This window comes from Corythoichthys intestinalis, chromosome 2, assembly GCF_030265065.1.
Source record: "Corythoichthys intestinalis isolate RoL2023-P3 chromosome 2, ASM3026506v1, whole genome shotgun sequence".
Taxonomy (NCBI): Eukaryota; Metazoa; Chordata; class Actinopteri; order Syngnathiformes; family Syngnathidae; genus Corythoichthys; species Corythoichthys intestinalis.
In genome coordinates, this window is record NC_080396.1 from 73850276 (window position 1) to 73865482 (window position 15207).

Below are 15207 nucleotides of genomic sequence, written 5' to 3' on the forward strand. Positions count from 1 at the left end.
AACGGGAGGAAGAGCCTGGTGCTGCGTCACAAACGCCCTGACGTCATGGGAGCTAGTCCAATCGTCGTCGTTTCCGTACGGCTAAATTCTTTGGGTGGGAGGCAAGCTGTGAGCCAATCGGGACGGCCGTTATCGCTTCTCGGCCATTTTGTGTCAGTGCCGTTCCATAAACATAACGTTGTAGTCAAGGGGACGTGTCCTCTCAAGTACATTTTCAAATTAATATGTTTGTTATAAACGTCATAGAGGATGCGGTCATTTTACTACTTGTGTGAGGAAATTAGAACCGTGGAATTTGATTTTAAAACTAGGAAAATGAGTCACTTCCTGTTGATTTCGGGTCACTTCGTGTTGATTTATGTGCATTTCAGATCTCTTCCTGTTGATTTTATGTCACTTCCTGTTGATTTGGGGGCATCATTCAGGTCACTTCCGAAACATTTTGGATTATTTCCTTTTAATTTGGAATCACTTTCTGTTCATTGGCCACTTCCTGTTGGGTTTGGGGCATATAGAGGGCATTTCCTGTTGATATTGGGTCACTTCCTGTGCATTTCAAATGATTTCCTTTTAATTTTGGGGCACTGTCTGTTCATTGATCACTTCCTGTTGGGGTTGGGACATATATGGGTTGATATTAGTGCATTTTCAGGTCATTTCCTGTTGAGTTTGGGGGGTTTTCAGGTCATTTTCTGTTGATCTGAGTGCATCCACAGGTCACTTTCTGTAGATATTAGGTCACTGTCAGTTGCTTTAGGGGTTGTCCAGTCACTTCAAGGTGATTTTTGTGCATCCCGGGTCACTTCCTGCTGATTTTAGGTCACTTCCTGTTGATTTGGGGGCATAATTCAGGTCACTTTCTGTTTGTTTTAGGGTAACTGTGGGTCACTTCCTGTTGATATGGGGTTATTTCAGGTCACTTCCTATTGCTTTTGTGGTTGTCCAGTCACTTCCTATTGATTTTTGTGCATTTAAGATCACTTCTTGTTAATTTTAGGTCACATCCTTTTGATGTGGGGGTAACTGTGGGTTACTTCCTGTTGATTTTGGGGAATTTTCAAGTGACTTCCAGTTGCTTTTGGGGTTGCCCAGTCGCTTCTTCTTGATTTTCGTGCATTTTGGGTCAATTCGTGTCGATTATAAGTCACCTCCTGTTGATTTTTGTGCATTTCAGGTCACTTTCTAGTGATTCTAGGTCACTTCCTGTTGATTTGGGGGCATTATTTGGGTCACTTTCTGCTGGTTTTGGGGTTGTCCAGTCACTTCTTGTTGATATTAGGTCACTTCCTATTGATTTTTGTGCATTTCAGGCCACTTTTTGTTGTTGTGGGGGTAACTCACTACCTGTTGCTTTTGGGGTTGTCCATTCGCTTACTATTGATTTTTGTGCATTTTGGGTCACTTCGTATTGATTCTGGAGCACTTCTTGTACAATTTGGGGTGCTCCAAAGTCAAATCTTGTTTATTGGTCTTTTCTTGTCGATATTTGTGCATGTCAGGTCAGGTCCTGTTGGTTTTGGTGTACCTACGGGCCACTTCCAGTTGATTTTTGTGCATTTTGGGTCTCTTCCAGTTGATTTTTGATCACTTCCTGTACATCTAGGAGTGGTGCAGGGTCACTTCCTTTTCACTGGTCACTTCCTGTAGATTTTTGTGCATTTCAGGTCACTTCCTGTTGGTTTCGGGGTATCTACGGGTCACTAGCTGTTGATTTTTGTGCATTTCAGGTCACTTCCTATTGGTTTTCGGGTACCTACAGGTTACTTCCTGATGATTTTGAGGCACTTCCTATACGTATTGAGGTGGTCCAGGGTGACTTCCTGTTGATTTGTGTGCATTTTGGGTCACATCCTTTGATTTTTTTTTGTGCATTTTGGGTCACTTCCCACTGAGTTTGGGTCACTGACGAGGTCAATTTTTGTTCATTTTGGTCATTTGCTCTCAATTTTAGTGCAATTTGAAGAAGGTTTTTTTTTTTTTTTTTTGGGCAAAAAGAATGAGCACTAATGATTTTTTTTTTTTTTTTGCAGGTCACAGTCGAAGATCAACAATAGTGAATGGAAACGTTTTTGTGGGGGTTGAATGCGTCAATGGAAATGAATAGCGCCATTGAGAATGTAAGTTTTTGTCAAATTTGGATGGGATTGAATGTTTTTTGTTAAACACTGCTTACTAATCTTGTGCACCTTGATTTTGTGAATGTGTTAATTATATGAATTGAACAAAATTTGTCTGACAATAGCATTTTTATCATAATTTGACGTTTTTGCCTTTGGAAATGAATGGGGGATATTTTGTTTTTCTGCTGTGGTGCTTGACAATCAAGGTTCATGTCAATATTTACAATAAATCCATTTATTAATAATGTACATAAACATATACAAAAAATATGAAATAGATGTGAAGTGGCTATTTTTCCGGGCTAAAAGGAGGCTAGATATTATTCGTCAGTAGGAAATGACGCAGCTCATTTCGTCTGCCAACTGGTCCTCCAAGCCGCCATTTCGGGCGAGCAGGTCGGCGGCGGCACTCTCCATCTCGTCCAGGCTCATGTGACACGCCTCAGCGATTTCCCGCTTGGCAAAATTCACAAACTTGGGGTCCTTGGCGTAGATGCCCAGTCCCTCTGAGATCAGGATCTACCAGAGAAGAAGAAATACGCTGTAAAACTGTATAGTAAAATACTTGTTCAATTGCAGCGCCAGAATTTTATGTGGAAAAAAAGTAAAATACACATAAATGACACATTTCGGAATCTTGAGGTCAAAAGTCACAGAGGTCAGAAAAGCAATTTTACTATAACTCGAACAAATCAAGGGATTACTATTAAACTTTCAGGATATGTTTGTTCTATAAAATGGAAGAGATGACTACATTTTAGGGTCATAGGTCACAGAAGTCAGAAAATGAATTTCAAAATAATTTAAGAACAAATCCTCACAATAATTTAACAACAAATCGAGGGATTATTATTAAATGTTTATGTATTTGTTCTGTTAAAACTGAAGATATCATTAGATTTTGGGGTCAAGAGGTCATAGGTCACAGAAGTCAGAAAATGAATCACAATAATTTAAGAACAAATCAAGGGATTATTGTCAAATGTTTATATATTTGTTCTATTAAAATGTAAGGTATTATTACATTTTGAGGTCACAGGTCACAGGTTAGAAATATGTGTACAATATAACTTTACGGATAAAAGGGACATCATCAAACTTGCACAAAATGTTTGTAATACACAAAAGGGGTGGTCACATTTTAGGGTTATGAGATCAAAGGTCACAGAGGTCAGAGAAGGAACTTCACGATAACTAAACAAACAAAGGCCTTTTTATAAAAGTTGTAGGACACCTTTATCATATTAAAAATTTGGGGGTCAGAAGGTCAAAGGGTAAAGGTCACAGAGGCTAAAAATATGTTGGTATTCATAGTAATCTCTTATAACTCAACAATGAAAATGCTATAACATTTTGTGGTAGTGGGGTCAAAGGTCAAAGATGTCAAAAAAGGAAGTTCAGGATAAGGACATACAAACGGATTATTAATAAACTGGAAGGGTATGAAGAAATGATTACATTTTGGGGTCACAAGGTGAGAAGGTAAAGGTCACAGAGGTGAGAAATATGTTTGTGTTCATGATAATCCCTTTATCCGTTCCGTCCGGGTTATCATAAACAGGATATGTTTGTAATAATATCAAATGTGAATAAGTGAGCTCAAAGGTCACAGAGGTCTGAAAAGGAATTGCATGATAACTAAACAACCATATGAAGGCATTTTAGAAAAAAAATGTGCAGGAAATGTTTGTAATATGAACCAGAAGACGTGATTAGATTTTAGGGTCATGAGGTAAAAGTTCAGAGTTCAGTGAAGGAATTTCGCCATAACCCAAGAATGAATAAAAGGGTTATTATCAAAGTTGTAATACGAATTGGAAGAGGTGATAACATTTTGAGGTTATAAGGCCAAAGAGGTCAGTTGCTCATACTTACACCGAGTGCCGACTATCAAATACAGAGACACTTACCGACTCAACCAGACTGTCGGCGCTGCCTTTGTCCACAAAGCCCCGGTCGGCGGGCGGGACCCTTAGGCCGCCATAGGTCGCGGTCCGATCCACGTAGCGTCCACGACGGCCCCCGGCGGGAAGGCTGGCCGAACCGTCTCCCCACAGGGGCCGGCTCTGCCCCGTGGCTTCGTCTAGCAGGACCACGGGGGTATAGATCAGTTTGCCCCTGCGCCCCGAAGGGGCAACGAAGCCCGGGGCAGGCGTGCTGCCGGCTGCTACATTGTTAGCCCACGAAACTGACGATGAGGACGAGGCGCTGCTGGGCCGGGAGTCCAGGCTGTGCTGAGTCTGTGGGGACACCGTTAGGGTGAAAGGTCACAGATGATGATAGTTAAGAATAAATCAAGGGATTATCATTAATTTTGCAGGATGTGTTTGTCATATAAAACGGAGGGGGTGATCACATTTTTGGGTTGTGAGGTCAGAGGTCACATAGGTCAGAAAAGGGATTTTACATTGACATGTTTTATACTTGGCGGGAGTTCCGGTGACACCCCTGGGCTTTACCTGGAGGCGGGACCTGGACTGGGGGGCGTTGCTACGGTAATTTCCCGGCACGGACATTTCGTCCACACTGCTCTGCGGCCTCAGACACTTGAAGTTAAAGGCTGGTTTATGGCCTGAAAAGACAAACGACAAAATAACGATATTAATTACCGTTTTGTATTTAAATCACAAAATTATTATTATTATTTTTTTTTATTTATGGAAAACCAAAATGAAGTGACCTGGAAATGCAAAAATTAATATGAAATTAGGACCAGCCCATAATGAACAGGAAGTGCCCCAAAATCAACAATAAGAGACCCATAGGTACCGCAAAACCAACAGGAAGTGCCCTGGAAATGCAAAAAGAATAAACAGGAAGTGACCAATGAACAGGAAGTGACACTGGACCATGAACAGGAAGTGTCCAAAAATAAACAGGAAGTGGTACCCCTAAACCAACAGGAAGTGACCCATAGGTATCGCAAAACCAAAAAGGAAGTGACCCAGAAACATAAGCGGATTTTAAGGGGGGGGGGGCTTGCCCCCCCCGGTGGCCAAAAAGTGTCATTGCATGCAATTGACTTTCCTATATATATACAGTGGGGCAAATAAGTATTTAGTCAACCACTAATTGTGCAAGTTCTCCCACTTGAAAATATTAGAGATGCCTGTAATTGTTAACATGGTTAAACCTCAACCATGAGAGACAGAATGTGGGGAAAAAAAACGGAAAATCACATTGTTTGATTTTTAAAGAATTTATTTGCAAATCACGGTGGAAAATAAGTATTTGGTCAATACCAAAAGTTCATCTCAATACTTTGTTATGTACCCTTTGTTGGCAATAACGAAGGTCAAACGTTTTCTGTAACTCTTCACAAGCTTTTCACACACTGTTGCTGGTATTTTGGCCCATTCCTCCATGCAGATCTCCTCTAGAGCAGTGATGTTTTGGGGCTGTTATTGGGCAACACGGACTTTCAACTCCCTCCGCAGATTTTCTATGGGGTTGAGACCTAAAGACTGGCTAGGCCACTCCAGGACCTTGAAATGCTTCTTATTATGCCACTCCTTTTTTGCCCTGGCTGTGTGTTTGGGATCATTGTCCTGCTGAAAGACCCAGCCACGTCTCATCTTCAATGCCCTTGCTGATGGAAGGAGATTTTCACTCAAAATATCTCAATACATGGCCCCATTAATTATTTCCTTTACACAGATCAGTTGCCTGGTCCCTTTGCAGAAAAACAGCCCCAAACCATGATGTTTCCACCCCCATGCTTCACAGTGGGTATGGTGCAATTCAGTATTCTTTCTCCTACAAACAAGAGAACCTGTGTTTCTACCAAAAAGTTCTATTTTGGTTTCATCTGACCGTTACACATTCTCTCAGTCCTCTTCTGGATCATCCAAATGCTCTCTAGCGAACCGCAGACGGACCTGGACGTGTTCTTTCTTCAGCAGGGGTCACGTCTGGCAGTGCAGGATTTGAGTCCCTGACGGCACATTGTGTTACTGATAGTAGCCTTTGTTACTGTGATCCCAGCTCTCTGTAGGTCATTCACTAGGTCCCCCTGTGTGGTTCTGGGATTTTTGCTCACTGTTCTTGTTATCATTTTGATGCCACGGGGTGAGGAGGGAGTTGAAAGTCCGTGTTGCCCAACGACAGCCCCAAAAAATCCCTGCTCTAGAGAAAATCTGCATGGAGGAATGGGCCAAAATACCAGCAACAGTGTGTGAAAAGCTTGTGAAGAGTTACAGAAAACGTTTGGCCTCCATTATTACCAACAAAGGGTACATAACAAAGTATTGAGATGAACTTTTGATATAGACCAAATACTTATTTTCCACCATGATTTGCAAATAAATTCTTTAAAAATCAAACAATGTGATTTTCTGTTTTTTTTTCCACATTCTGTCGCTCATGGTTGAGGTTTAGCCATGTTGACAATTACAGGCCTCTCTAATATTTTCAAGTGGGAGAATTTGCACAATTAGTGGTTGACTAAATACTTATTTGCCCCACTGTAAAAGTTGTAAAGCAATAAATCCAACAAAAACAAATGAAATGAACAAAATAATATTATTTTTATAATGGGTCAAAATTATTTTTTGAGCACCTTGGACAGTCATTTGCTTTGCATATAATTTTCAAAAAAACAAACAAACAAAAAAAAAAAAGGTATCATTTTTTATTATTAAATATATATAAATAATTATATATTAATATTATATATATATATATATATATATATATATACACATACACACACATATATATATATACATACACACACACATATATATATACATACACACACACACATATATATATAAATACATATATATATATATATACATACATATATACATACATACATATTATATTTAAAATGATTTTTTTCTTTGATTGAAAATTTTTTTTTTGATTGAAGCAACTTTTTGGGGGATTGAATGATTTAGACACAAATGTCCTAATCATAATATGACCCAAACACAAAAAGCATTGCTTCAATCAAAGAAAACTTTTTCAATGAAATCAAGTGTTCAAATGCAAATTTTTCAATCGCAAATATTTTTTCGCATTCAAAAACTTTTTCTATGATTTAAAAAAAAAATTTGTTTTGATTGAAGTGATTTTCTTTTTGAAAATCTTTTTTGAAGCAACTTTGTTTTGATTGAATAATAAAGACAAAAATGTCCTAGCCACAATGTGGCCCAAACACAAAACAACATGACTTTAATCCAAAAAGTTGCTTCAATCAAAAAAACTTGACTTCAATTTAAAAAAAAATATTCAAAGAAAAATAGCTTTCACATGTATTTTTTTAGTTTCAAATTTAATTTCGCATTCAAACACATTTTTTTTTTATTGAAGCGACATTTTTTTGGTTAAAAATATATATTTTAATTTAAGCAAAACAATTTTTTTGATTGAAGCAACTTTTTGTTTTTTAATAACAAAGACACAAATCTACCTCCATATGGCTCTGCCCAAGGGATACAATTTTTGACTGGGGTAACTACATTGGCACGACACCGGTGGGCGTACCATATTCAATGGATGACGATCTTGGCGAAAAGTATTGCCTTTAGCAGCCTGATTTAGAATTCCCCTCAAGAATGATGGGAAACAAAAAACGCTCATTGTCAACTTATTATTCTAAATATTCTTGTAAGTTGATTTTATTGCTGACACTGCATTTCGGGATCATCAACATGTTGTGCCCCCTGCCCCAAAAGTCAATCTCCGCCTATGCCCAGAAATGCAAAAAAGTCAACAGGAAGTGATCCTGGACCGCCCCAAAATGTACAGGAAGTGACCCATAGGTACTCTCAAATCACCAGGAACTGACTAGGATGATTGAATGCTAATTCTTTAGCGCGATTGATGGCGCAAGACATCCAATCCATTTCGAATGGAAGATTGGACGTCCAGTGCCGTCAGTGGCAGCCAGTGAGAAGAAAGTAACCCACAAATGAACAGGAAGTGACCCGAAAGCTACAGGAATGGAGAGCAAAGCATCCCCATGCAATTTCTCCAATGTTCTGCTTATTCAGTGGCACTGACACAAAATGGCTGACAAGCGATAACGGCCATCCCCTTTGGCGTCAAGCATCTAGCTCTACATATAAGTGGTAACTAGTATCCTTGACCTTTGGGAATTGAGGGCAGCAGCCTCCTCCTGACAAACTTGGCGCCATTGCCGCTATCGCTGCCGTTGTAGCCGTTGCTGGCGTAGCCTCCGTTGCTCACGTCTACGCTGACGACACTGCCGCCGTTTTCCTCGTACGTTGAGTACCCGTTGACGTTGGGGTAGACACCCCGTCCTCCGTCGTCTCCGCCCGCACTGACCGCGCCTTCCGAGCTCCGCCCGTTGTAGTCCAGCTCGGGCGGAAGGGGCGAAGCGGGCTCGGGATACACGTAGCTAATGGATAGCGACAATTAGAAGGAAAGCGAACCGTGCCACTTGCATATGTGAAAAATACATTTGAGTAATTTTGTCTTGAGTCATGTTCGTTAGAATGTCATTGCATTGACTTTGATGGGAATGTTACCCCTACCAACATGGTCGCCATGAGGCTAAAAGCTGTTTTCATGCTCTTCCATTCAATTGAAATAAGTTGGTCACTAGTAAATGTCCGATCCATTTCAAATGGGACGTTGTCAAAGCATGAAAACACCTTATATCGCCCCGCCAAAATTGCTTCAGGGCAGCCATGTTAGTAGGGGCAACATTCCCATTAAAGTCAATGCATTGACATAAAAATCAAGTTCTCACTAGCTTACTTTTAAAGATTATATCAATGTCAAAGCATTGACTTTGATTGGAATGTTGCCCCTACCAACATGGCCGCCATGAGGCTTATTGACACAGGCGACGAAACGTATTTTCATGCTTCTCCTTTCAATTGAAATAAGTTGGTCACTAGTAAATGTCCGATCCATTTCAAATGGGACGTTGTCAAAGCATGAAAAAACCTTATATCGCCCCATCAAATTGGCTTCAAGGCAGCCATGTTAGTAGGGGCAAACTTCACATTAAAGTCAATGCATTGACATGAAAATCAAGTTACCACTAGCTTACTTTTTAAAAATTATATCAATGTCAAAGCATCTGCTATTTATTTATTGTCATTTGTACGCCGCCTGCCCTCCCACATCAAAAGGATTGGACGTCTAGCGCTGTCAATGATGGGAACAGGGCCCCCAACAAACCAAAAGTGGCATTTGTCATGTGCCAAAATTTTGCCATGTTGCATTCTTTTTGCCATGTGGCAAAATGGATTTTGCCACGTGGCATAGCCTTACTTGGGTGCCAGTTGAATGTCAATGTGCTTTACTGTAAAGTGTATGGTTAAAAAATCGCAGCCACACATGTTTTTCTGTCATTTAAAATGAATGGAAAATTGGAGGTGCACAGCCGTCACTGGAATTGCCTTACTTGGCTGCCAGGTGAATGTCAATGCGCTATAATGTAAAGTGTAGGGTAAAAAATCACAGCCACACGTGTTTTTCTCCCATTTAAAATGAACGGAAAATTTGGACATGCATAGCCGTCAATGGCATGAACATGCATTGCCTGCAAAACTGCCATATACCCCCAAAAAAGCTACAACCCCCCCAAAAAATGCCACAAACCAAAATGCATTTAGCCACATGGCAAAAAAGAAATGTCACATGTCAAAATCAATTTTGACATATTGCAAAAAATATGCCACATGGCAAAAAAAAATGCCACATGGCAAAAAAATGCCACTTGGCAAAAACCATTTTGCCACATGTAAAAAAAAAATGCCACATGGCAAAATCCATTTTGCCACATGAATTTTTTTTTGCCACATTGCAAAACAAATGCCACATGGCAAAATCAATTTTGTCTCATGGCAAAAAAATGCCACATGGCAAAAAAATGCGACATGGCAAAATCCATTTTGCCACATTGCAAAAAAATGCCACATAGGAAACTCCATTTTGCCACATGGCAAAAAAATGCCACATGGCAAAATCCATTTTGCCACTTTGCAAAAAAATTGCCAAATGGCAAAAAAAATGCCACATGGCAAAAAAAAAAAAAGCCACATGGCAAACTCCATCTTGCCACATGGCATAAAAACTGCCACATGGCAAGATCAATTTCGCCAAATGGCAAAAAAATGCCACATGGCAAAAAAATGCCACATGGCCAAATCCCTTTTGCCACATGGCAAAAAAAATGCCACATGGCAAATAAAAATGCCACATGGCAAATAAAAATGCCACAAGGCAAAATCTATTTTACCACATGGCAAAAAATTGCCACATGACAAAGTCCATTTTGCCACATGGCAAAAAAAGTTTGCCACGTGGCAAAATAAAATGCCACATGGCAAAATACATTTTGCCACCTGGCAAAAAAATGCCACATAGCAAATAAAAATGCCACATGGCAAAATCTATTTTACCACATGGCAAAAAATTGCGACATGACAAAATCCATTTTGCCACATGGCAAAAAAAGTTTGCCACATGGCAAAATAAAATGCCACATGGCAAAAAAAGTTTGCCACATGGCAAAATAAAATACCACATGGCAAAATCCATTTTGCCACAGGGCAAAAAAATGCCACATGGCAAAATCCATTTAAGCAGCGAACGAGCGACAAAGAATAAGTAGCAGATGCTTTGACATCGATATAATCTTATATAAATAAGCTAGTGGTAACTTGTTTTTCTTTTCAATGCATTGAATTTAATGGGAATGCTGCCCCTACTAACATGGCTGACCGGAAGCCATTTTGATTTCATTGAGTTAATCACTCGTAAACGTCCAATCCGTTTGAAGCGGGGGATATTGATAAAATAATCTTTTAAAAATTGGTTTAAGATCTGATTTTAATGTAGTGCTTTGATGGGAATGTCGCTTCAGGGCGGCCATGTTGGTAGGGGCGATGAACCTTTTTGTCTTTTTGTGCATTTACCTTCAATTGAAATGAGCTTATCACTGGTAGACGTCAACGAACACCAATAAGTTAACTAGTATTTGATTTGAATTTAAATGAGACTGTCAAACGAAATTAAATTTGAAGGTGACGGCACTATTGTAATACAAGAAAATAAAACAGAGTGGCTAAACTGAGCAATGTTTACTTCCTTACGAGTTTTCAAAGGTAAGATTTGCAGGCTCTCTTTCACTGTTGGCTACTTGTTCAGCCTCTGCGGGTAATGTGGCCTCCTGAGCCAACAACTCCAACGCATCCGGAGGGGGGGGAAGGTCGCTTATGGAGTCCGCCCTGTTAACAACATCGGAGAAAAGAACGAGACTTTACAAGACCAAGAATTGCATCAAAACGTGTAGATCAGTGATGTCAAAACTGTCAGTGACCCAAAATCAACAGGAAGTGCCCCGATATTAACAGGAAGCTCCAAAAATCAATATGAAGAGAGCCAAAATCCACTGGAAGTGACCTAGAAATGTCCCAAAATCAATAGGAAGTGACCTTAAAATGTCCCAAATTAACGGGAAGTGAGTCAATATCAACAGGAAGTGATCTAGAAATGCCTAAAAATCCTGTGTAAGTGACCCAATATCAGTAAATGCTCTAAAATGAACAGAAAGTCACCTGATATCAACAAGAAGTGACCCGAAATCTATAGGAAGTGAAGTTAATATGTCCCAAATTAACAGGAAGTGAACCAATGTCAACAGGAAGTGACCTAGAAATGCCTAAAAATCTTGTGTAAGTGACCCTACAATTAACAGGTGCTATGAAGAGGAAGTGACCCAGAATCTACAGGAAGTGATTTATGGGAGTTAACCAACCATCACGCTAACATCCCTGCACAATTTCTCCAGAAATTTCATGAATTATTCATAAAAAATTTTAAAGTTAGTTTTTTTAAGCCTACAAAGGCTTGTTTTTCCTGTTTTTTAATGACCAATCACGCTGAAACCCACCTGCTAGGAAGAATGTCCGATCTGACCGGTTGTTCCGTGACCACGGTCTCTCCCATCGGTAAGCTCGGTGTGGGCGGCACTACCACAACGTCCGCCTCCGCTTCGGCGACGACGGCCGTCTGCCGCACGAGTGTTTCGACGGGCGGAAGGGGCGTGTTTGCCGCCGACGTTCCCTGCTCGCTTTCGAATATCTCGTCGGCGCCCTCTTCATCCTCCAGGTCACAAGCCATGGCCAGGCGCATCTCCGGAGCCAGATCCTGCAGCGTCCGCAGTCCTTGCTGAGAACAATAAACTGTATTCATTTTCCATGGCAAAAACATGGAAAACCTCACTTTTCAAAATGTATCTCGTATGCCATTTTTTTTATCCGATTCAAATAATTTAGTCATAAAAGAAATTCAGGAACTCAAGACACACTACAACGTAAGCTTGCACTACAATTTGAACAAGAAGTGAACTGGATGTGCCCAAAATCAATCAATGAACAGGAAGTGGCCCTGCAGTAACCCCAGATGGACAGGAAGTGGCCCGAAATAAACAGAAATAACACGTAGGTGCCCCAAAACCATTATCACGTGACAAAGGAAATGTGAAAAATCAATAGGAAGTGACCATGCACCACCCCAAAATGTACATTAAGTGCTCCAAAACCAACAGGAAATGAACCATAGATACCCCAAAACCAACAAGAAGTAACCTGGAAATACCCCCAAATCAACAATGAACAGAACGTGACCCTGCAGTACCCAAAAATGTATAGGAAGTGCCCCAAAATCAACAGGAAGTGACCCGTTGGTGCCCCACAATCAACAGCAAAATGCCCCAAAATGAACAGTAAATGCCCAATGAACATGAAGTGAAACTACACTACCCCAAAATGTAAAGTAAGTGCCCCAAAATCAACAGGCAATGACCTGTAGGTGCCCCAAAATCAACAGTAAGTGTCCTGGAAGTGTGCAAAACTCAACCAAGGAGTGACCAAAGTGACCCTGCGCCACCACAAATGTAAAGAAGGTGCCCCAAAATGAACAGGAAGAGACCTGGAAATGCCCAAAATGAATAAATGAACCGGAAGTGACGCTAAAATACCCCAAAATATACAGGATGTGCCCCAAAATCAACAGGAAGTGACACGTAGGTGCTCTAAAACTAACATTAAGTGACGTGGAAATGTGCAAAAATCAACAGGAAGTGACCAAGTAACAGGAAGTAACCCTGCAACACCCCAAAAGGAACAGGAAATGCCCCAAAATCAACAGGAAGTGAACCTGCATCACCCCAAAATTGTACAGGAAGTGTCGCAAAATCTACAGGAAGTGCCCAATGAACAGGATGTGACCCAGAACCACCCCAAAAAGTACAGGAAATGCCCCAAAATCAATAGATAATTACCTGGAGATATCCCAAAACCAACAGCAAGTGAACTGGAAATGCCCCAAAATCAATAGGAAGTGAACTTGAATCACCCCAAAATTGTACAGGAAGAGTCCCAAAATCAACAGGAAGTGACCAATGAACAGGAGGTGCCCCAGGACCACCCCAAAAAGAACAGGAAATGCCCCAAAATCAATAGGAAATTACCCGTAGATACCACAAAACCAACAGCAAGTAACCTGGAAATGCCCAAAAATCAACAGGAAGTGACACTGTATCACCCCAAAATTGTACAGGAAGTGTCCCAAAATCAACAGGAAGTGACCAATGAACAGGAAGTGACCCAGAACCACCCCAAAAAGTACAGGAAATGCCCCCATATCAATAAGAAATGACCTGTAGATACCCCAAAACCAACATCAAGTGACCTGGAAATGCCCGAAAATCAACAGGGAGTGACCAGTCAACAGGAAGTGACCCTCAACTACGCCAAAATATACAAGAAGAACCCCAAAATCAACAAGAAGTGACACGTAGGTGCCCAAAAACCAACAGCAAGTGACCCTTAGGTGCCCCAAAATGAACAAAAAGTGCCCAATGAACAGGAAGTGACCCTACACCACCCCAAAATGCAAAGGTGGTGTCCAAAAATCAACAGGAAGTGACCCGCAGTGCCCCGAAGGGAACTTATGTTACCAATGAATAGGAAGTGACCTCCAACCACCCCAAATTGTACTGGAAGTGCCCCAAAACCAACAGGACGTGACCTGGAAATGCCCCCAAAAAATCAACAGGAAGTGACCCCAAACCACCCCAAAATGTACAAGTGTACCAAAATCAACATAAAAACCCACGGATACCTCAAAACCAACAGGAAGTGGCCTGGAAATGCACAAAAATGAAGAGGAAGGGACCCTGCATCACCCCAAATTGTACAGGAAGTGTCACCAAAAACAACAGGAAGTGACCCAAAACCACTCCAAAAAGTACGGGAAATGCCCCAAACTCAACAGGAAGTGACCAATGAACAAGAAGTGACCCTCCGCTATGCCAAAATATACCACAAGAGCCCCAAAATCAACAGGACGTGACCCATAGGTGGCCCAAAGTGAACTGTATGTTACCAGCAAATAGGAAGTGACCCTGCACCACCCGAAAATGTACAGGAAGTACCCCAAAATCAACAGGAGGTGACCCGTAGGTGCCCCAAAATGAACAGGAAGTGACCCCGAACAACCGCAAAATGTACAAGAAGTGCCACAAAATCAACAGGAAATGACCTGTAGATACCCCAAAACCAACATGAAATGGCCTGCAAATGCAAAAAAATAAAAAAGAAGTGATTTACTTGTTACTAGTTAGTTACCGGATCGGATAACTTCTGTCTAGTTAGCCTTTCGTTTGCTCTGGACCATGTGGCCCCCATTTAGTCTGTGTATTCTATTCAATGTTCTATGTTGCCTCCTGACCCCTCCCATCCAATTGTTTGCCCCTGAATAAAGAAGGTTGCTATCACACCAGCTGGGGGGAGAAGCTATCAACCTCCACAAAAGCTAGACTTCCTGCGTGTTCTTTTTAGCCAAGCTAGGTGTACATAAACCTAGCTTCAAATCTAACACATGCCTTTGACAAGGATAGACGTCCAATTATTGGTTACCTGAAGAGAGGCGGCCTTGTCTTTTTTCTTGGATTTTCGCTCCCTTTCTTTTCTTTTGCGGTATTTTTTAAAATAGTCTTGAATCAAGAAGCTGGCATAAAACTTCCCGCACGTCACCTCGTCCCCTGGGAAGCAAAGGACAGGTTGGAATTTTCTGCCCGCGCCTGGGAGAAACCAGG

At 41.0% G+C, this 15207-nt stretch overlaps 1 protein-coding gene across 1 annotated transcript in view; it reads right to left on the reverse strand.

Annotated features, from left to right (window-relative positions):
* Positions 1-2363: 2363 nt before the first annotated feature.
* Positions 2364-15207, reverse strand: part of LOC130906057 (voltage-dependent L-type calcium channel subunit alpha-1D-like) — a 63678-nt gene continuing 50834 nt past the window's right edge. Inside the window, exons 40-46 of the mRNA XM_057819972.1 lie at positions 15029-15153; positions 11998-12275; positions 11198-11332; positions 8216-8487; positions 4580-4692; positions 4031-4360; positions 2364-2639 (exon numbers count right to left, since the gene is read on the reverse strand). Coding sequence (XP_057675955.1) covers positions 2448-2639; positions 4031-4360; positions 4580-4692; positions 8216-8487; positions 11198-11332; positions 11998-12275; positions 15029-15153 — 1445 coding nt within the window. The 3' untranslated portion in view covers positions 2364-2447. The remainder of the gene's footprint in view (positions 2640-4030; positions 4361-4579; positions 4693-8215; positions 8488-11197; positions 11333-11997; positions 12276-15028; positions 15154-15207) is intronic.